The 23,288-nt window shown below is 39.5% G+C and overlaps 1 protein-coding gene across 2 annotated transcripts; it reads left to right on the top strand.

Moving 5' to 3' along the window:
* The first annotated feature begins 704 nt into the window (after positions 1-704).
* bsg (basigin) lies at positions 705-23,044 on the top strand. 2 transcript variants are annotated; one of them, XM_057841715.1, is made up of 9 exons: positions 705-926; positions 6,941-7,291; positions 8,535-8,703; positions 13,362-13,450; positions 13,666-13,805; positions 13,885-14,161; positions 17,139-17,151; positions 17,231-17,302; positions 22,206-23,044. In XM_057841715.1, the coding sequence occupies exons 1-8, from the start codon at positions 863-865 to the stop codon at positions 17,289-17,291; spliced, it is 1,164 nt and encodes a 387-aa protein (XP_057697698.1). In that variant the 5' UTR covers positions 705-862; the 3' UTR covers positions 17,292-17,302; positions 22,206-23,044. The 2 variants fall into 2 exon arrangements, with proteins under 2 accessions (XP_057697698.1, XP_057697697.1); XM_057841714.1 differs by having other exon boundaries at positions 706-926; positions 17,127-17,151.
* The last annotated feature ends 244 nt before the right edge of the window (positions 23,045-23,288 follow it).

Raw genomic sequence — 23,288 nt, forward strand, 5'->3', positions numbered from 1 at the left:
ATAACAATCTTCGTGTCATCATGAAAATTCTGGTCCGGTCAAAGGCAAATCAATGCTGAATCAACCACTAGTATTTTTGACTTACGGGTGTTCAAAAACTCAGTTGAATATTCATTGAAAAATTAAATATATGTTATCGTATCGGTATCGGCCTTGAGGAGCAGGAAGTTATAGATATCGGTATCGGTTTCAAAAAAGCGATCGTGCACCCCTACTGTGGAGAGATCTAAAAATGGCAGTTTGGCAAAGGCACCCTTCAAATCTCAGAGACCTGGAGCAGTCAGCCAAAGAAGAATGGTCTAAAATTCCAGCAGAATATTGTAAGAAACTCATTGATAGGTACCGGAAGCTATTGTTCGCAGTTATTTTGTCTAAAGGTTGTGCTACCAAGTATTACGCTGAGGGTGCCAATACCTTTGTACTGCCCATTTTTAAAATATTGTGTAAAATGGTAATGATTTTTTTTTTTGTTCATTCTCTTTTATCTGACAGAATTGCAGGGGTGCCAATACTTTTGGCCAGCACTGTACATGATACATGCGTTGCCTTCATTATAATGCTTATATAAGTCTTATTTTTTTGCAGCTCCAGACATATTTTGTTTTTTTGTTTTTTTTGTCCAAAATCCCGTTTTGCAGGCTGCAGGCAGACATTCAGAACGAGTTGACGTTTCCCATCTAGTGACGTCAGGCGTACGTGCAGTTTGGGGCGTGTTCACTTGCGCCGTAACGAGAGGAAGAGGAGTGCCTCCATTGGCAAACATTCAGAAGCTCTCGTTTTACAGGACGTGAAACACGGCTAAACAAGCCGGTGAGCACTGCATCTATCGGCGTGTGGTCGAGCACGTACACGGTGGTCAACCATGAAGCTACTGTTAGCTGTCGGTATCCTCGTGTTCAGCTGTTGGCAGGCGAACGCGTCCACAGGTAAGCGATTTTTCCCCTTCTTTATGGTCAGCCATGTTGGTGGACGATGGAAGACTTCGCCCTCAGCGCAAACAGCGTTTATGTAGCTCCTCTGTCTTATCGACGTCGGCTAATCATTAGTGTTTTTTGTTTATTTATTTGGGTCGATTCATAACATCTCAATTCGTCGATTTAACGAAAGAAAAACGCACAGCCTACACGTCATAAATGTTATTCCTCGCTGTGGGTGAAATTTATTAGCACGATTAGCTTTAATGACCCTGTCTTGTTTTAACTTTTAAAAGCTTTCTTTTGAAACGTATATTCTTGACAGCCTTTTGGGTATCGTTAAATAGCCACGAGGAATGTTGAGGCTTACGCAATAGGTCGTGACAGCTATAAGATAATTGGTAACGTATGGACTAACCATCGTGTTGCTCGGTGTTTCGGCCTGTTAAGGCCGTCAGTGGTTGCTCAGTATTAGCTGTACGAATTCTAACACACCGTCAATAAATCGTTAACGTAACAAGAAAATAATACCTACTAGCATTGATTCGTTCTTTGCCGGTTGGATTGTTTTATATTTGGGATTTTGCGTGAGTGATCCAGTTGACGACACTGACGTACTCACAACCATTTTGGCTTTTGGTCAGTTAACTTCACCCACCTCTGGATCATCTTCCTTAATGTTATTATCATTTAAATATCATCACACAATATAAAAATACAATATCTGGCTTCTCAGTTTACTACAGACTTCTGTTTCTAATGGCCCGAGGGATTGGTACGTTGCCTATCATTTATCTGCTACAATGTACAGTGTATCACAAAAGTGAGTACATCCCTCGCATGTCTGCAGATATTTAAGTATGTTTTCATGAGACAACACTGACAAAATGATACTGACACAATGAAAAGTAGTCTGATAGTCTCATCCGACCATAGGACATGGTCCCAGTAATCCATGTGCTTCGTTGACATGTCTTCAGCAAACTGTTTGCAGGCTTTCTTGTGTACCGTCTTCAGAAGAGGCTTCCTCCTAGAGGGACAGCCATGCACACCAATTTGATGTAGAGTGCTGCTTATGGTCTGAACACTAACAGGCTGACCCCCCGCCCACCTCTTCAATTTCTGCAGCAATGCTGACAGCACTCCTGTAACGAATCACATGACATTTGGGAGGAAAAATGACAAGCAGTACTCAAGTTGGACATTTAGGAATGTACGTAGTTTCAAAGGGGTGTACTCACTTTTGTTGCCAGGGCTTTAGATATTAATGGCTATATTTTGAGTTATTTTGAGTGAAAAATAAATTTATTATATAAGCTGCCCACAGACTACTTTTCATTGTGTCAGTGTCATTTTGTCAGTGTTGTCCCATGAAAAGATATACTTAAATATCTTCAGAAATGCGAGGGGTGTACTCACCTTTGTGATACATGTGATACATTGTGATACAAATTGCACATCAATCGCTGCCAATGCATAGTTCTTAACTTTGCTGGGCTAAAATATTGTTAGTCAAACAAATTTATGGAAAATGGATTCTGATCTAGAGGTGCAACAATTAGTCGACAACTAATCGATAAGCAAATAATCTACAACTAATTGGATAATTAATGGTTTAGGGTTAGGTCCTTCACCTTAAACTTGTCTAAATTCTTAAAATTATAACATACATATATACATGTGCTCAGTTGGAAATATCGGATTTCTTCATTATATTTTGTTAAGTCAAAGTAGGACATGAACAAAAATCTGCTTTTACTTTGGAAAACAATCCACATTATTGCCAATTTTTGGACACCTTACTGTTTCAGGTTCTTAATACGGCAGCAATAACTAATCGATGAATAAATTAGTTGCCAACTAATTTGATAATTGATACAGTTGAAGACTACAGTTAAGTCATGAAGCTGTAATAAAATATTATTTTTGAAGGAAATATTAATCCATTTTGTCTTCATTGTTACTTCAACATGCCTAAAACTACTTCAAGGTAAATTGTGAAGGCAGTTGAAAAATGGGACATTTATCCGATTAATTATCCGATTATTCGTTTAATTAATTGTCGGATTAATCGATTATGAAAAGAATTGTGCAGCCCTATTGTGATCTTTGAATAATTAGTCCCGTTTCATGTCCAAAGTCAACATTTAAGTGTAGTACTGTTCACCCAGAAATATAGTTGTTGGTTTTCAGCTTTTCTTTATCCAATATTCTTGTGCATTTACTTGAGTTATATAGGGTTCGCATTAATTTTAAAATACCTTAACAAGTAGAGGCGTGCGAAATTTCCGATTCTTAGATTATTCGCGGTTCGGCCGTGGAAGATTCGAGAACGATTCACAAACATCCAAATTCCGATTATTGAATTATTTCAGGTAAAGCAGAACTAAAACACAGTCAGCACGGTCTTCGGGACGCAATGAGGAACGGAACGAGAGTAAATGTCATGTTCAACTCATGCCACTAGATAAAAACACATTAATACCTGACTGTGGCCGACAGCTGCTACAAACAACGCCCAGTTGCTAGTTGCTACCAACATACGGCCACATACGGCTACGGTAGATATCACATATAGAACATGTATAGAGAACTAGATGAGAAATGGCAGACTTGCCGGCATTAGTAAACAGCTGCCATCTTAAAGCAGTAGACTTCTCTAGAAGGCTCTGTTGTAGTGAACCTAATTAACGTTTTATCTAAAATACTCCTAAATCAGCAAAATCTTGACGTGAATCTATATTTAAATAATGAAACAGTTTTAAAACTTTGACATGTCAAAAGTAGACAGAAGGGAAATTATGGAACAACGGGAGCAATTTTAATAACTTTAACGGTTGATTGACAACATTAGATTAATTGAATGTTAAAGGTGCTGATACAGAATGGGGACTTAAGTATCTTATTTACTGTTTTTAACTGTTAACTTGATACTGAAATACTAGTTTGGTTTAGGCTGAGAAGATTTTTGAACAATTTTGAAACTAATGTATAAAACATTAAAAGCGGGGGGGGGGGGGGGTTGATTTATAATGGAATCAGAGCCTCTGAATCGTAATCGAATCGTTAGGTGCCCAAAGATTTCCACCTCAAGTAACAAGTTGCTTTGTAAGGGCTTAAAATGAGAATTGCAAATTTTTCCAAGTTTTTCAGTCAAAATGTCATTTTTCACCACAACATAGCTTTTCAATATGATCAAATGGTATTCAATAGAGGTGTGCAAAATTTCCGATTCTTAGATTATTCGCGATTCGGCCGTGGAAGATTCGAGAACGATTCACAAACATCCAAATTCCGATTATTGAAATATGCGAAGTAAAGCGGAAGTACACAACACAGCGCGCCGCACGGTCTTCGGGACGGAACGGAGCGAGAGTAGCTAAACATCATGCTTCCCATTACCCGGCCCCTCGGGTAATGCCAACGCTCAACTCACGGCTCTAGCTCAACTCATGCAATGAGATAAAAAAACACAACAACATACCTGACTGCTGCCGAAAAGCTGCTACATGTACATCCATATAGTGTTACGGTGGATATCATTTATATAGGACTAGATGCAATATAGATTTGGTAATGTTAGCAGCACATCTACAAAAAGCTAGATGCGGGCGTTATAAACGGCCGCCATCTTAAAGCAGTACACTTCCCTGCAAGGCTGTTGTAGCGAACCTTCCAAGCAAACCTAATTAACTTTTTATCTAAAATACTCCTAAATCGGTAAAATATTGACTTGAATCTATCTTTAAAATAGTTTCAAAACTTTCACATGTCGAAAGTAGACAAAAGGGAAATCATGGAATAACGGGAGCAATTTTAACAAATTTAACGGTTGATTCACAACATTAAATTAATTGAATGTAGTTTAAAGCTGCTGATACAGAATGGGGACTGGAGTTTTTTATTTAATGTTATTTTTGTATATTTGTTTACTGCTATATGTTAACTTGATACTGAAATAGTAGTGTGGTTTAGCCTGAGAGTATTTTTGAACAATTTTGGAACTAATGTACAAAACATTAAAAAAAAAAAGTAAAAAAAGAGAGAAGAAAAAAAGGGAGGTGGGTGCATCAATAATCGTTTTATAATCGAATCGGAGCCTCTGAATCGTAATCGTAATCGAATCGTTAGGTGCCCAGAGATTCCCAGCTCTAGTATTCAATGCAAGAACTGAATCACAATGCTTTCCATTTTTAAAGACTATTATTAGAAATTCCCACTTAGGTCCCTTTTTATCTTGCTGACGTTGGTTTGAAAACTAGGTCATGCACTCTTACCGGGGAATTGTGTTCAATAAGGATTTTTTAATTTTACACAATTGGAGAGCCCAGCAGCTTAACCTGCTCAGCTAAATGATCACTTTAGTGTTACGATAAACGGTGATGCCTGAGCTGTAATGCTGGAATGTGTAGTTCGCACACACCTGCCCTGTCAAATTAATGATTATTATTAGACTAAGTGAACGGCTTTCAAGGTGCACTCAACATTGTATCAGGTCCATTGAATGTTCTGTATGTGGGTTTACTGAAATAGGAGGGCCCCCACACACATAAGGATCAAATAGCTACACTGTATCGCAGTGTTTTTCCATTCTTTTCCCATGTGGGAACAGCATGTGACTGTCTACTGTTGTATGCAGTCTTGACATTGTACTAGCCTTTTCAGTTTAGTGTAAAATGTCAATATTTGCAAGTATTGCCTTAACCCACTTCTTTCTTGATTTGAGATGAAGCAATCCTTAGTTCATTTTCCACCTGTTGATATATGAAATATGAACAGATAAAGCACGTCACTTGTCTTGATCTCTAAACTCTACCACTTTGATAGAATGGCTCTCAAAATAAATGTTAGATTTCCAACGTCTACACTGTGCCACATCAGTCTTTTTTTCCAGGGTCAATAAAGCAGTTTCACAGTGATGTTTCTTAAAAAGGTATGACAGGTCACTGTTGTTTACCTCATTGTGATCAGGACAAAGGCTATTGTTAAAGTGACCTTTGGTAGTTGTGGCAAAGACATCCTAAATTAAAACTGTTACATGGTGCATGGATTGACTACCGCCCTTGTTTACCACTAATCTACCTTCTTTGAATAAGCCAATTAGTTGGATCCATCATTTGTTCAAGCTTCATACCCTTGAAGAATCGTGTTTATTTTCCTGTCTTTGTGAAGAAACTAGATCTATTGAGTGTCCTGATGTGGACATTCTCTCCTCGGCCCACCCAAACATTGTTTAGCAACCATGATCTCCACTCCCCCCCTCCTCAGAGGGGCCAGAAAAAACACCTTTCATAGGAGAACTGTACGATCGGAAATACTAGGATGTGACTGTGGCGGTGACAGGACTGTTTGATTATCTTGACACAAGGGTTTGTGGAACAGTAATATGTGGTTCTTCACCCCTCTACCAACATTTATAAATTTTCTTAACACACTTCCTTAGAGACAGGTCTGCCTTTCAAATTTCTAATTATGTGCATGAAAGATGCTCATTTCATTCTTCATCATATATCCTCATATGCTTTGCTTATTTGTTGTAAATTTTGTGTTGCTTTTTTTCCCCCCGGGACATACTGTAATTCATCTTAGGCTTTAAAGATCTTACACCCTTTACTTAAAAAAAGTTACCTGGCTGCAATATCTTATATATTGAACTTTTTCAAACAGCCAATAAGATCTAATTAAAAACTAATTGGCCAAATAACCATTTTTTTCTGCCAAATATTGGCAAAACAATCCTTATTGGTCAGACCCTAATTCTGGAGTAACTTATTGCTTAAACTAATATTGCTATTTTGCATGATGTAGACAATGAATTAAACTTGTTTATGCAATTATAAGGGTGAAGGTCTACTTGCATATTTTCATTACATTTGTTTATTAATCATTTTTCTTCTTTTTCTTGCCTGTTTTTTCTTCTACCACTTATTTTTCTACCACCATTCCATGAAATCACCTGACTTAACTCAAACCTCCTCAACCACCACACTCCTAAAAATCATTTAACAAATGCCTGGCAAACTCAGCTGGCTTCATCAAGTCTCCCCTCTCAGTCACTAAACTGCTCGATGACAGCGCTGAGTTGCATTGCGAGGTGATAGGCAGCCCAATCCCCGAGGTACAGTGGTGGTTCATAGAAGGCCAAGAGCCCGATGAGACCTTCGAGCAGCTCTTTGACGGGGCGCGCGATGAGCGCGTGCAGATAAACGCCACGTACGTCACGCACGCTACCAGCACCATTCGCCTCACGAGCCTCGGCCTCAACGACTCGGGTACATACGAATGCCGTGCCTCCAACGACCCAGACCGCAATGAGCTGACGAAGACTCCAAAAATCAAGTGGATCCGATCGCAAGCGAACATTATTGTGATTGAAAGTGAGTGGCGAAGGAAGCCCAAAGAGACGCGGTTCCAAGTATCTCCCTAGTAGTCAAGCCCTGAACATTCCACTCCTCGTCGAAACCCACCCTTTCTCTATTAGCCCTGTAGTAAAAACACAGCTTGCTCAGAACCCCAAATCTCCTGTCATAATAGAATTCAACCTAATCCTGTACCTTTTTCAATTATAGGGGTAGGGCAGTAGTATGTTTTGTACTGTATATAATATGGGTCTTTGTATTGGGTGGGGAGTCTGCAGAATACTGCTGTTGTATTTCATTACATTTATTTGATTAGCTCGAATATATATATATATATATATATTTTTTTTTTTAGGTTTTATACAGTACTGTGCTAAATTTTAAGTCACCGCTATCTTTATGAACTATCTTTTGGACTTTTGGACCCAAAAAGGACATTTTAACAATTAGAACCAGTTGTTTCAAAGATAACACACATTTTATATTTAAAAAGAAAATCCCAAAATATTTGTTGGATCTCAACCTTGGAACCTAACTACATTTGGTATAGATAATATAGTCTAATATGTTTATTACAGCTGTGATTACCAACTTCAAATGGTTCATAAATGTCGATGAAGCATATATTCCAGTTTTAACCCAATTCCTTGGCACAGTACTGACTTAATTTACTTCAGAATAATAAACCTGAAGTTCTCTAAAGACTACTGGTGTAGCAGTGAGCACACACACAAAGACTGTGCCATTTTTTTCTCCTCTTTGTGAACTTGTATTAGATAAGTCACTACAGAGGAATAATATATGTATTCATTTTGGTATGCCTGAAGCATGTGACAAATACTTACAAGTGTTAAATGTGATTGGATTTATTCTACTTTTATCGACCGCCTGTATTCTTCAATTGCATGTTTAGAGAAACTTTCCTTTTTAGTTCACCTCTTTTACCACTTTCCTCTACAAATCCTTTTCCCATTTTCTAATGAATATTGCGCATATAATTTTTGCAACATGACACCATTTAAATTTGTGAGATTTTGAAGTTAAGAAACAATATTTGACCACACTAATAGTTTCCAATAGCTTAAGCAAAAAATTAGCTGTATACACAAACATTTTGGCAAATGATATTGTTCTCCTGCTATCTTGTGAGAATCGCTGATTCTAATGTGGTCAAATGGAGGTTGAGTTGTTTTAGTTTAGTTCCTTATCAAGTGACAAGTTGAATGTTAAATATTGTCATCCTGTTCTCATCCATCTCAAGCCCCGACAATTCTCACTGATCCTGTCGAGGTTAACAACCAGACCTCTGCCGTGCTAACCTGCAATTTGACCGACACCAGTCTCGCCATCAAGGGTTCGCACTGGGTGCACAACGGCAAAGTTATCGAGGCGTCCAAATCCACAGCTGCCGACTACAGTACAGTACTTCGGTGAGTTGCATATACACATTTATTTCCTAAGGCACTTTTGTAATTGTTTACATACACTCAACCATTGACATGAATGCCCCTTTATCACAGTGCTACACTTCTTTCCTACAATCATCTCTTCCTGGCCTGCTGCCTTCATTAGCATCAGCGCTTGGGGCGCTTTGTCGGGCACTCACCGCTCCTGATTAACGGAGAAGCTGACCCTGTAGACGTGCCTATTGGCCTGTGCTCTTGGCAGCACGGTGTTGCATGCTCGCTCTGACCTTAATTTGCCATCAGAGAAGGAGCAAACAAGACCCACAAACAAAGGCACAATTGTAATGACCGCAGCTACTTTAAGAATTTAATATTTTAGGTGCATGGACTTTATTGTCTCATACCTTCAGTTGAACTCATTTACTATCAGCCACTTTCAGAGCACCCAACCCTACATAGTCTGCAATTTTAGAGCATTATGACTGATCCAAAAAATATATATAAACTAACATTGTCCTATAAAATACAAAAAAACCTACTAATGTGCTGGCTGCTTTACGGCATCTGTCACTTCACTATTTCGTTATAAAGACTGAAGTCGGTGCGAGTGTTTTCGCGCAAATTCTGCAAAGATGGCAGAGCAACAAAAGACACAAAGTTTTGTCCCAGGAGGGGAAAAAAGGGAGGCTACCCGAGATAAAGGATACTAAATGATATACATTGGCCTGGCTTTCACTCACTGGCGTGACAACCCACCACACCCAAGCTTGTCAGCGCTGATGAGTTGGGGTGGGTGGTGGGGGGCATTAGCCACACTAAGCCACAAAGTTGCTAACCGTCATTTGCTATTGTTTAGCCACAACTGGATTCATTACCTTATTACTGTTCATCTGTCACACAGCCGCTGGAAACAGAAATGTCGTTTAATCAGTCTGCATGCGATCAGGACATCATGATTTTACATCACTGCGCGGATGTGCGGTGGTCCTCACGGGAAACGCAGTCTTTCTTGAGGCACAACACTACCGCTTTTGTCCACCGGTGTTGCCAAAATCGACCAAAACGGAAAAGTTTCCTCGTGTTGCTTTAAGTACATCATGAGATAATAATTACTCATGGCATTATGCAATTACGGTAATGCAAATCTTCTATATAAAGGTATAGTCCCTTTTTCACCAGAAGATTGGATTTATTCATTTCATTCAACCTTAAAAATTCAGCAATGGAAAATGGGTTGGTCCGCTCAAAATAGGAGTGGGAACTAGGCCTGTCGTGATAACAAATTTTAGTGCGCGATAATTATTCTCACATATTATTGCGATATGCGATATTATTGCGCCCCCCCAATTTTTTTTAATCAACTTACAATAACACAGTGAGAATACAGTATATACAGTATTAATTAGGGCTGTCAAACGATTAAAAATTTTAATCGAGTTAATTACAGCTTAAAAATTAATTAATCGTAATTAATCGCAATTAATCGCAATTCAAACCATCTATAAAATACGCCATATTTTTCTGTATATTATTGTTGGAATGGAAAGATAAGACACAAGATGGATATATACATTCAACATACTGTACACAAGTACTGTATTTGTTTACAATAAATCAACAAGATGGCAATAACATTATTAACATTCTGTTAAAGTGATCCATGGATAGAAAGACTTGTTCTTAAAGATGAATATTAGTATAGTATAGTTATAGAAATTTTATATTAAAACCCCTCTTAATGTTTTCGTTTTAATAAAATTTGTAAAATTTTCAATCCAAAAATAAACTAGTAGCCCGCCATTGTTGATGTCAATAACTACTTACACAATGGTAATGGATGCTGAAGCCTATAAAAGCAGTCGCACCCGGGCGCCAGCAGAGGGCGGAAAAACTCCATAAAACACAATTAACAAGTTGGCCTTTCACTATACTGACATTTAAATCTGTCTGAGCAGGGCTTGTGCGTTAATTGCGTCAAATATTTTAACGTGATTAATTTAAAAAAATTAATTACCGCCCGTTAACGCGATAATTTTGACAGCCCTAGTATTAATAGATCAATTGATAACGCACAGAAACACAGAATAAATAAAATGTGTTTTTAAAAAAAATTGCACTTAATAACTTAAGCATTTAGGCAAATGAAAACTTTTCCCGTCATAGCTTCTGCAATGGTGTTCCATAGGAATGCAGCGATACAGTTAAATCATGGTTTGGTCCGATTTTTGATACGGGGGACACGATTTTCGATCCGATTCAATACATTTAATGCTCTGTAAAAAAATAATTATATTTTTTGTTTCCTTTTTTTGTTGTCGTTGTTTTTGTTTTTTTGCTAACGAGCAAAAATTAAATTGCCATCATATAAACATGCATTTAGTGCATAATATTTATGTGCTTACTTCTTACTGATGTGAAAAAAAATTGTATAAAAGTGCTGAGAACAATCTTTACTGGTTGTAAAGTGAGGCAGGGCACACTGTTGATTGCTACAGCTCTCTTAGCAGCTAGGTTTACTACATGAGCAAGACATCCTATTTGTGGTCCGAATCCATCTGTGTCACGTACTGAATTGACAATATTTGCAACATTATCTATAGTCACTGGTATGGATTGATTTGGCCTTCTTAACTTCCATTCAGTCATGACAGTTTAGAATTCATCGATGTAGTATATAGACTACGTGTCCCATAATCACTCGGGGCTCACTTAGCCAATGGCATGGGACGTAGCACATCTAGTTTGCCATTTCATGATATCTAGTGTGTGCGCGCATTAAAAAAGTTAGCAAGCGCCGCTGAAGTCACGTCTGCTCATTACTACTCAACACCAGCATATGGCAATCGACTTTCATAAACAGGACGAGTTTGAAGCACAGCGCTCTTAATTTCATTCAGCTGTTCGTTGTCAAAGCGAGGTTGTTCGTAGCAGCCAAGTCGGTAACAATGTTTTGGCGGACTTGGTTGTAAATATCCGGCGTTGTGCCGGAAAATAGCCGCCCCGCGTGAAATGTCACTCCTGACGGGAGCGCCCACACGTCAACAACACCGGCGCGTCATAGATGGTCCACAGGCACTCCGGAGCACTGACGCGGCCGGTATACTTTGAACAATAGGATATAATGGGAACGATTGGCTCCGGCGCTAGTTTTTGCTGACCTGGAACGAAGATGCGTTTTGCGCAGTTGGTAATGAGGAATCCGAACTTTTAACAGCACGTCTGCCGCACGTGCACACGCACGTGCACACAAGGCGATAAATCGCAGCGGAAAAATTACCGCCTTCATTTTTATGTATCGCGCGATAAATGGAATTATTGCATATTGCGACAGGCTTAGTGGGAACCTCTTGGTACCTCACGATATGATACGATTTGCTATACAAAGCTCTCGATAACGATGATCTGACGACATGGCGATACAACGATTATCGATAGATTGCTCAGGAAATCATTCAAGGATATTCTACAAACGACTAATAAACAGAAAAACAAGCATCTGCTGTTACTGGGAAGGAGTTTATCACTAGTAGACATCCAGTCCATTTGAACTGGGAGGGTGGCAGCGAATAACCATTCGTTCATCCGCTGCCATCCCTCCCACTTCAAACGGCTTGAACGTCTATGGCCGTCAGTGGCAGCCAACGCCAGGGAACGAGGTAATTTTGGGCCATTTAAGGTCATTTACCTTTTAATTTTCAGTTACTTCCTGTTGATTTTGGGGTATTTTATGGGTCACTTCCTGTTTATTTTGAGTTACAGAACAGGAAGTGACCCATTAAATACCCAAACGAGCAGGCAGTGACTCAAACTCAAAAGGAAATGACCCGTAAAATGGACAGCAAGTGACCTGTAAATGCCCTGAAAATCGGACAAAATGACTGTGAATGCTCTGGTTTTGAATGAACGAACGTTCCCAGTCTAAATGGAATGGGGCGTCGAGCACCATCAATGCAGCCTTAGTTAACTGAGACACCATTATGATGGAAGATTTTGGTAGCAACTTGTTGGTTCCTTTTTAAAAAAAACATTGACACCTTTTTAAAACAATATCTCAATTCTTGGTAGGAGCATATCGATAACCTTTTGGGAAACAAAGTAACGCAATATATCACCATTAACATTTTGTCACACCCTTAGCTCAAAATGCAGCCTTTTTCCAAGGGCACCTCTCAAGTACTCACACTGGGCTGACCTTGGTGCATTGCTGCCGTCTGCTGGCAGTTGTGCAGCTGTAGAATTGTGTCCAAGCATGAATTGCTTCAGGCCCTCCCCTACCACAAAATATTACACGTTAGCTAGCATAACTACATGTGAAGACTTTTTATTTATTTCACATTTTATTTTATTCTTTTTTTTTTTTTTTTGCAAATTCAGTCAACCTGTAGTTATTGCATCATAAGCAGCAAGTCTGCGGAACTGCTGAACTTGTTTTTTGAAAATGACATTTTATGACTGATTTGAATTAGATTTATTCTTCAGCCCTAATCAGAATGCTGTATTTGGACTAGTGCTGCGCATACAATCTAACCTATTCTTGGGGAAAATTGGTATAGTTTTTCTTTTAAATCGGTTATTTATTGGGAATGTCATGCTTATCCAAACCAGCTAGACTGTATTACTAGCATTAATGTTGTCTACAATTCGTTAAGTTTTTAAATACATACTTTTCCCTTTTCCTCCAGTTTGGATAAGATCACACTTACCTCTGGTGGAAAGTACGAGTGTGTCTTCCTGAGTGAGCCACCAGTGAAGCAAACAATTGAAGTCAAAAGTAAGTCAGTGATTCGATCCAATCTAAGGGCTGCCAACAGAAATTCAGCTTTTTTTTACACTATAATGCTTTTGCACTTATAGTCGTTTTTACGGAGTGGTTTTTGCTGTTGAATGTTCAATCCTCTCACATGCAATTAATTGCAGATTCAGGCTGTTCAGGTTCTCCACTCCCAATTAACAGTTCATCTTCCAACTTTACCCTCACTCTCACAGCTGCCCCACACGTGGCAGCCTACAAGCACTCTGAGCACGGCAACGAGAGAGACAAAGGTGTGATGGTGTGTGTGAGCCATGGCTACCCGCTGCCCACTGACTGGACCTGGTTGAAGGTTCTACCAGATGGTGTCCAAGAGGTAAGCACAATTGTGCCTGCATACACGACATGGTGCTCCATAACGATGACTCCTCCCATCGCTTCATTGAACGCCTCAGCCCATCATCAACGGCACCAGTGACAAGTACGAGATCAAGAGCACTCCCAACAAAACGGTGCTGACCGTAAACGACCTGAACATCGAGAACGACGTGGGTGACTACATCTGCTCAGGCGCCAGCGTCATCGGGACAAACACCGACAAGATTCACCTGCGCGTCCGCAGCCGCCTAGCTGCCCTCTGGCCTTTCCTCGGCATCGTGGCTGAAGTCATCATTTTGGTGACCATCATCCTCATCTATGAGAAGAGGAGAAAGCCCGATGAGGTTACCGACGGTATGTTACACTCTTAAAAGGAACGGTTAGTGAACTGACTTAAAGGTGGGGAAATAAAATCCTTATGTCGGTCAAAAACATCCTATTGACCTTTTCATTGGTGCTGTTTTACCTCCTATTGGAAATTTGGTTAGATAAAACTCAGAGCAACAATTTGCCGTCACGGTGGGATTTAAAATTTCCATTGTAGTTGCATGCACCTTAGTACAAACTCCTGTTGTCTTTTGGTTCTTTGTCATTCTTTGAAATTGTCAGGGAGAATTTTTACAGTTCAGTTTCCGCTTCTGTATACAACGACTCTTTTATTTCTTTTTTTATTATTTACATTTTTACTTCTCTGTTCGCTGCTGATTTTGCATTTGGTAAGTGAATCCAACTGCATGTAAGACTGAAGTGGTTGAGCTGAGGTGACCGCGTGATAAAACTCGAATGAACTTCTCTCTTGGTCACCACCTCTGAAAGGAATGTGCTCACTCTTTCACTGGCCCGTTAGAGCAAAGACACATAGATTCTCCTTTTGTTACTCCTAATTAGATTCAACTGCATGTCTGAGCCAGAGAAAGAGTCAATGAGAACAACAAGTGACATGAAACATGAGACGAAGAAAAATGGCGGCATTGCTTGCATGAATCTTTGCATCTTGTCCTCAGTGCATGATAATGCTGTTACAGTGGCACCTCAAAGGTCACTTTTTTTCTTCACATTTTTAAATTTAATGAATTGTTTTGATCCCAAGTCAAGATTGCATCCTTCTAAAAACCGTATTTTTCGGACTATAAGTCGCACCTGAGTATAAGTCGCACCAGCCGTAAAATGCCCAGCGAAGAGGAAAAAAAACATGTATAAGTCGCATTTTGGGGGGAAATTTACTTGATAAAATCCAACACATAGAACAGATATGTCATCTTGAAAGGCAATTTAATATAAAAATACAATAGAGAACAACATGCTGAATAAGTGTACAGTGCATGAACAACGAAATGCAAATATACTGTCCTCACCAGGACGCTACGGCTCGGTCCTGGCTATTCAACGAGCTAAACTCCCAAATGACGATGCTGGACGTCCGTATAATTTGCTGAATCAATTTCGTCCTTGATACCAAACAGTTTCACATCGACTTAAATGAAAATTAGGTGCTTTTACAGCAAAGACATGACACAAACGGTTAGCATGCGTTCGCTAATGCTAGCGAACGCATGCTAACCGTTTGCTAACCGAGCGCATCGTTCAAACAACCACACAACTGGCTTTAAGTGTCCGAACGCGGGTGAAAAACACACAACAACAACCGAAAAGATTATACACACAGGCGTTGCCTCTGTAGAGATATTTTACAAGGATAAAAAATGAACGTTGGTTGCAGCCATGTTTCTCTCTCGCTAACTCGCCCACTCACTCAAGAGCTACGTAGCTGTTGGTCTTCTTCTGGCGTGTGAGCGCCCTTCTTCACGTAAACAAGTACGAGTGTGCCCCCACGTGGGCGTGACAGCGCCACAAACTAAAAGCATGCATTTTAATACAAAAAAGTCAATAATTTAATTGAACACACAATGCCAAAGGCAGAACGCGAACTTGGCCATAGCTATTAAGAGTTATTCAGATAACTATAGGATAAAGAACATGTGAAGTTTACCAAACCATCAGTGTCACTCCAAAACACCAAAATAACATGTGAAATAATATCAGAGTGTGTTAATAATTTCACACATTAGTCGCTCCTGAGTATAAGTCGCACCCCCAGCCAAACTATGAAAAAAAAACTGCGACTTATAGTCCGAAAATACGGTACTCACTTCAAAGGAAAAAGTATTGAAGATTGATTTCATTAATATTTATTGTCAAGTTAGCGTTAAATAAGCGCCACTCGAATATCTTAAGATATTTACGGTTTTGATCATGGGAGACACATTTTGGGGCTAGCGAACATGCTAACTTACCCACATACATCTTAGACATAGACACCAGTCGAATGTGGGAGGAAATGTGTCAAGGTTTGGAATTTCTTAAATTTCCAACGAATTGCTCTCGAAATTTTGTTGATTACAAAAAAAAAAAACTTTATTCGTTTATTTCAGGCCATGACTGTTCTTGTCAAGACACCAAATATATACAACTCATACAGTATAACAAAACTTGAATAAATGTTCTTCTTCACTCCTTCACCGCAAATGACAGCGATGGATGGCCAATCCATTTCGACCGGAAGAGACTGACCCTGCCATAAATGGCACTGAAACATGATCATTGGCGGCCAGTCCTTCCTTCCTTTTAATATGTATTAGACATCTATCGTTGTCAATTGCAGTGAATGAGTTAAAAGTACTGCACTTTTTAATACTGCCATTGTCCTTTCAGAAATTGTTCAATTCGTCATCAAATGTTGGCTGAAAAAAAGTTCCGTCACGCACTTGTGGCTGATGCATGTTGAAAATTCGTAGAATGTTTTGAGAATTTAAAATAATTTTGCCCAGTTTAAATACCTTTGTTGGTGCCACTGTATTTATCTCATGAAAACATTTGCCTCATTTCCTCATTGGGCCCCAGTCTCTGCAAACATGGCTGTGGTGTCATCAGACCACTATAAGTGTCCGCGCTGCCAATTTCCACATTTTTACCGTATGATACCAAACTCCCACTTGCAGTCTTCCTTTTCTGCTCTCTCGCTTGAATGCATGAGCCTCTGGAGTCTGAAGTTAAGCCATTTTTTTTCTCGTACGAGCTTCATCGGCGCGTTGCTATGCATACGATTGTGTTTATATTCGAATAAGATTTGTCGGATGCAACAGGCAGGCATGCTTTGAGTTTTCGATTTTCGTCCTAACTCATGGAATCACCTTGCAGAAGATGTGAAGATGAAGGCTGGAGTGGCATGCACTTTACACACAAGAGTACACTATTCATCTGCTGTTAACTGACTTTTCTTTCTGTCTGCCCTCCTGCTCGTTCTTATACTGTGCTCCAGACGATGACTCAGGCTCGGCTCCTCTGTAAGTACCAGCCAGCATTTGCGCGGCATTTGTATTGGTGATGCCGCCCATGTTGACACTCTGATTGCTGGCATTTCAGGAAGAGCAATTCTAATGCCAACCACCAAGACAAGAACGTGAGGCAAAGGAATTCCAACTAGAAGATAGACAGGTATGCACATGTAGATATTGCTGAAGGCTTTAAAAAACAAAAAAAGAAAATCATTGTCGAGTCGAGGAAAGACAACAAATACGTAGAATTATGGATGCGCACAAAATTCTAGCACAAACAGGTCAAAATCTACTAAAGGGGAAGCGAAGAGAATTCGCATGAAATACCTTTTCCATTCAGTTTATCTGAGACTGCTCTGAGGGTGCTTGGTTCATCTTTAATGTATAGCGGCATTGCTACACAATCTGCATTTTCAGAGGTGCGTAGTAACGCGTTCCTTGTACTCAATTATGTTCACTTAAGTAACTTTTTGAGAAAAATGTACTTCTAAGAGTAGTTTTACCAACCTATGCTTTTTAATTTTACTTGAGTAGATTTGTGAAGAAAAAAAAACCTACTCTTAATCCGCTACTTTGGGCTACACGAGAGTCGTTACATTTTTCCTCTTTATACTACATATTAAGCCTGAACGATATATCATTTAAACATTGCCATTGCGATGTGGGCATGCGCAATAGTCCCATCGCAAGGACGTGCGATAGTTTTTGGTTTTTTCATCCCACAAACTTCATGCGCTCGCACAGCCTCCCTCGCTCCCTCTTCCAGCTCTAGTTTCTTAGTCACTGTGGCATTCGCTTATTAAAGTTAACGATGTGGACGGATGGTTGTCTTTGATCTTGCCAGAGAAGCAGACTTCACATGCACCTCATATGTCAATCATCGTTTAACTTGTTAAATAGTTGCTGCACAAGGAAGCGGGCGCTGGAATGCGTGTGTGTGTGTGTGTGTTTCAAGACGTTGGAGGCAGCTGAACATGTTATGTCGTGTCAATAAACGCTAGAAGTGATCTTGAGGAGTTTTTCATTTCTACATGTCACTCCAGGAGTCACACCCAAGTTAGGTAAACAGAAGCATTTAATAAAGCCAAGCATTTTTCTACTACAGTAATTTATGCTTGCTTAAAAAATGTTTCGGTGGGACAATAATGTTTAAAACTGATCATAATTATTACATTTGAAGTGCTTAAAACCCATTTATTAAAATGTATGTAATATATATATTTTTAAATCATACTTTGGGGGGGGGAAAGTGAAAAAAACATCTTATATGTATCTCTTTCCGATGTGAAATCCGAATAAATACAATGAACACAAACCCAAAAATTTTTTTTTTTCCTTTTTTGGGGGGGTGCACTACTTTGCAGTTTTTCCATTCATCGCGGCGGGTTCTGGTCCCCACTAACCGCGAAAAACGAGGGATCACTACGTACACTGTGGTCACGGTGAATCATCCAAAGTCTTTCCAAACACCTATTCAAGCCATCTAGTGCAAATCTCTTTACAATATATGTATATATATATATATATATATATAATATATATACACACACACACACACACAGTGGGGAGAACAAGTATTTGATACACTGCCGATTTTGCTGGTTTTCCCACTTGCAAAGCATGTAGAGGTCTGTAATTTGTATCATAAGTTCTCTTCAACTGTGAGGGACGGAAACTAATACAAAAATCCAGAAAATCACGTATGATTTTTAAATAATAAATTTGCATTTAATTGCATGAAATAAGTATTTGATACATCACAAAAATCGAACTTAATATTTGGTACAGAAACCTTTGTTTGCTATTACAGATACCAAACTTTTCCTGTAGTCCTTGACAAGGTTTGCACACACTGCAGCAGCGATTTTGGCCCACTCCTCCATGCAGATCTTCTCCACAGCCTTCAGGTTTCGGGGCTGCTCCCGGGCAACATGGACTTTCAGCTCCCTCCATAGATTTTCTATCGGGTTCAGATCTGGTGACTGGCTAGGCCACTCCAGGACCTTAAGATGCTTCTTACGGAGCCACTCTTTAGTTGCCTTGGCTGTGTGCTTTGGGTCGTTGTCATGCTGGAAGACCCAGCCACGACCCATCTTCAGGGCTCTCACTGAAGGAAGGAGGTTGTCAGCCAAAATCTGGCGATACATAGCCCCATCCATCCTCCCCTCAATACGGTGCAGTCGTCCTGTACCCTTGGCAGAAAAGCAGCCCCAAAAAATGTTTCCTCCTCCATGTTTCACGGTTGGGATGGTGTTCTTGGGGTTGTACTCATCCTTCTTTTTCCTCCAAACACGACGAGCCGAGTTTAGACCAAAAAGTTCGATTTTGGTCTCATCCGACCACATGACCTTCTCCCATTGCTCCTCTGGATCATCCAGATGGTCAGTGGCAAACTTCAGACGTGTCTGGACATGCACTGGCTTCAGCAGCGGGACCTTGCATGCGCTGTAGGATTTTAATCCATGACGGCGTAATGTGTTTCCAATGGTTTTCTTCGAGATTGTGGTTCCAGCTCTCTTCAGGTCATTGACCAGGTCTTGCCGTGTAGTTCTGGGCTGATCCCTCACCTTCCTCATGATCAGTGATGCCCCACGAGGTGAGATCTTGCATGGAGCCCCAGAACGAGGCAGATTAGAGCCTAGTTCGGGCCTAAAAAATCCAGCCCGACCCAACACGGCCCGCTGGTATTGAGGCCCGACCCGGCCCGAGCTCGATCACTTAACTAGATTTGCAGGCCCGAGCCCGAAAAACCCGATTTTTTTTTTTTTTTTTTTTTTTTTTTTTGAGTGACGCGGAAAAAACGCAGCAGCAGCAATTTATTTTCATTTCTTCGAGTTGGCAGAAAAAAACGCAAGTTTTCTTAATGTTTAAATAATCTACTTTTTTTTTTTTTTGAATTATCAAAGCATTCACACAACGAAATAACGCTGGGAAAGTTTGTTAAACATATTTCTGAGTGTGTGGGATATTGTTCTCATATGGACGCGCCTCTCTGACAAGGAGAGGGAACAGGAGAGGGCGGCGCCTCGGCCGTGCAGCGGGAGGACAAGAAGAAAAAGCGGCCGGTGCCACGGCGTTCATGCACACGCACACGCACAAGCAAAAGCGCAATACAGAGAGCATGCTCTCCATTTTATTTATTTATTTATTTTTATTTTTATTTTTATTTTTTTTTTTTGAGTGACGCGGAAAAAACGCAGCAGCAGCAATTTATTTTCATTTCTTCGAGTTGGCAGAAAAAAACGCAAGTTTTCTTAATGTTTAAATAATCTACATTTTTTTTTTTTTAATTATCAAAGCATTCACACAACGAAATAACGCTGGGAAAGTTTGTTAAACATATTTCTGAGTGTGTGGGATATTGTTCTCACATGGACGCGCCTCTCTGACAAGGAGAGGGAACAGGAGAGGGCGGCGCCTCGGCCGTGCAGCGGGAGGACAAGAAGAAAAAGCGGCCGGCGCCACGGCGTTCGTGCACACGCACAAGCAAAAGCGCAATACAGAGAGCATGCTCTCCATTTTTTTTTATTTTTATTTTTTTAAAATAATTTATTAGTCCGGCATGGTGGCCCGACCCGACCTGACCCGAACGTGAATGCTTAAATTGTGGGCCCGACCCGAATGTCGGGTCGGGTTCGGGCACAAAATCTAACCTCTAAGGCAGATTGACTGTCAACTTGAACTTCTTCCATTTTCTAATAGTCGCTCCAACAGTTGTTACCTTCTCACCAAGCTGCTTGCTTATTTTCCTGTAGCCCATCCCAGCCTTGTGCAGGTCTATTATTTTATCCCTGATGTCCTTACACAGCTCTTTGGTCTTGGCCATTGTGGAGAGGTTGGAGTTTGTTTGTTTGAGCATGTGAACAGGTGTCTTTTATTCAGGTAACAAGTTCAAACAGGTGCAGTTACTTCCGGCAATGAGTGGAGAAAAGGAGGGGTTCTTAAAGAACTAAGAGCCGAAATATTTACTAGTTGGTAATGTATCAAATACTTATTTCATGCAGTTAAATACAAATTTATTATTTAAAAATTATACAATGTGATTTTCTGGATTTTTGTATTAGATTCCATCCCTCACAGTTGAAGAGAACTTATTATACAAATTACAGACCTCTACATGGCTTGCAAGTGGGAAAACCAGCAAAATCGGCAGTGTATCAAATACTTGTTCTCCCCACTGTATATCACAAACCCCCCAAAAAAATCGCACCAATAGTTTTTTCCAATATCGTTCAGGCCTACTACATATTAAATTATTATTTTGCCTACAATGCCAAAAGTAGTGCTACCGATTTCACCAATGAGACATCGCAACAATAATCACATGACTCCATTATACCAATCAGCTAAGCTTGCCGTTCTATCTTCACGCCAGCCTGTTCAATTGTGGTGTCTTTAAAGCACTGTAAAAAAAAAAAAAAAAAAAAATGAAGTATTTGATATTGAGCGCTGCCCTCAACATTACTCGAAAGCGTGGATTTTAACCTCTCCCAGTTTTTTTTTTTTGGCACTGACTGACCACGGAAAACTGGAAATATGATCCTTTTAATTTCAAAATGGTAATTATAAATGAACTCTTGACTATTCAAACTATTTTCTCCACCATAGGGCAGTCATGCTCTTTTGGACGAATAATGATTCATTTATGTCTTTTTTTTTTTTTCTCTCGTCGGAATTGAATAATTTTTTTTTTCTTTGTAATTCTTTGGCTTATTGTGGTCATGTAATTCGTGATTATACAGTATCATAACAACAACAGTCCATATAGATAACTTTGTGCTCAGAAAAATATACCATTGTTAAGAAAAAAATCCAACAAAAATATAAGCAGTTACGCATTACTAGAGTATTCTTTTCACCAAATACTTTATTTATTTATTTTTATTTTTATTTATTTATTTTTTTTATTGTATTCGAGTACAATTTTGGACGACAACTTTCACTTGAGTAATATTAATATGAAGTGACGCTACTCTTATATGATTAAAACTTTTGGCTATTCCACCCACCTCTGTCCATTTTGTTGTTTGCGCTTAACTGTGCTTGATGTTGTTCTCTCCTAGGAGGACTAGATGGCAGCACTCTTCTCCAAGCTGTTCAGCGCCACCTCGTCCCTCACTTCCTGCAATGTCAAATAACCCTTTTTTTTTTTTTTCTTTCTGTGCTCGAGTGTTAATATTAAGGGTGATTTCCTCCTGTTATAATCTTCACAAAGCTGTGCTGCCCTGAAAGCTTAGTGTGAAATGCTTCCTTTCTTGAGGCCACAGGGCCACTGTTGCATGAGTTTCAACGCTGTCGTAGCCAACTGTCTTGTAACAAAATGAATAATCGTCGCACTGTCCGAGGAATATTAGTGCTCATGTTTTGTTTTGTTTTTTAAACCCTGTGGATAACTCATTCCTCACTTTTATTGGTTGCTTCACAAACTCCTCTCTGCAGAGTTTTAGACTTTGCCTTAACAAGCACCATCTCGCTTTCTGTTACCACTTTGAAATGTGACCTCAAAGTTAAAGCACTCTGCTTGTATTATTTTTGCCATAGAAAAATTGTTTGAATGAGTTAGTTCATTTTAAGCTTGTTTGTTCAGTAAAAAAAATATTATATGAAGGACCAACTGCAACAACAACAAAAATTAACAGCAATGCAGCATTTATACAGCTCACAACGGATGTTTTAGTTGCTTTTGACATCATTGATCTAAATTTAAACACTTCAGTTGTGGGTTGGAAGCACATCACTGTTAATAATAAAACGCCTAATGCATTATGACAGCTGTGTTGTGATTGGATGTTGTTTAAAAGTTACACTGCGACATAAAAGATCTTGGCCAGTTTTGTGTGAGTTAGTGGGAACGTCATCTGTTGTACAACTTGCACAAACTGAATAAAGTCATCTGATTTTACTGTTGTCTCATTTCAATGGAATTTGCAACTTGCCAGTAACGTCAGACATTAAAATCCAGTTTGTTCACACATTGTATCATGGTACACACAAGAACATGGTCATATATACAAACAGTTCATCTAATAAGATGCATGAAAGGGACACGCCGAATAAGCTATTTAAAGCTTTTAGTAGGGGCCCAGTTGAACAGCATACACATACATACAATTAACTATGGAAAATGTCAACATTCTGATTAAATC

The sequence above is a fragment of the Corythoichthys intestinalis genome, chromosome 7 (assembly GCF_030265065.1).
Source record: "Corythoichthys intestinalis isolate RoL2023-P3 chromosome 7, ASM3026506v1, whole genome shotgun sequence".
Lineage (NCBI taxonomy): Eukaryota > Metazoa > Chordata > Actinopteri > Syngnathiformes > Syngnathidae > Corythoichthys > Corythoichthys intestinalis.

What these genes read in the sequence shown, in the direction of transcription:
- bsg (XM_057841714.1), top strand. Translation starts at nt 863, where the DNA reads ATGAAGCTACTGTTAGCTGTCGGTATCCTCGTGTTCAGCTGTTGGCAG. An exon ending in GACTACAGTACAGTACTTCG is followed by an intron (nt 8,704 to 13,361) that starts GTGAGTTGCATA and finishes CTTTTCCTCCAG; the next exon opens with TTTGGATAAGATCACACTTA. An exon ending in TACCAGATGGTGTCCAAGAG is followed by an intron (nt 13,806 to 13,884) that starts GTAAGCACAATT and finishes TGAACGCCTCAG; the next exon opens with CCCATCATCAACGGCACCAG.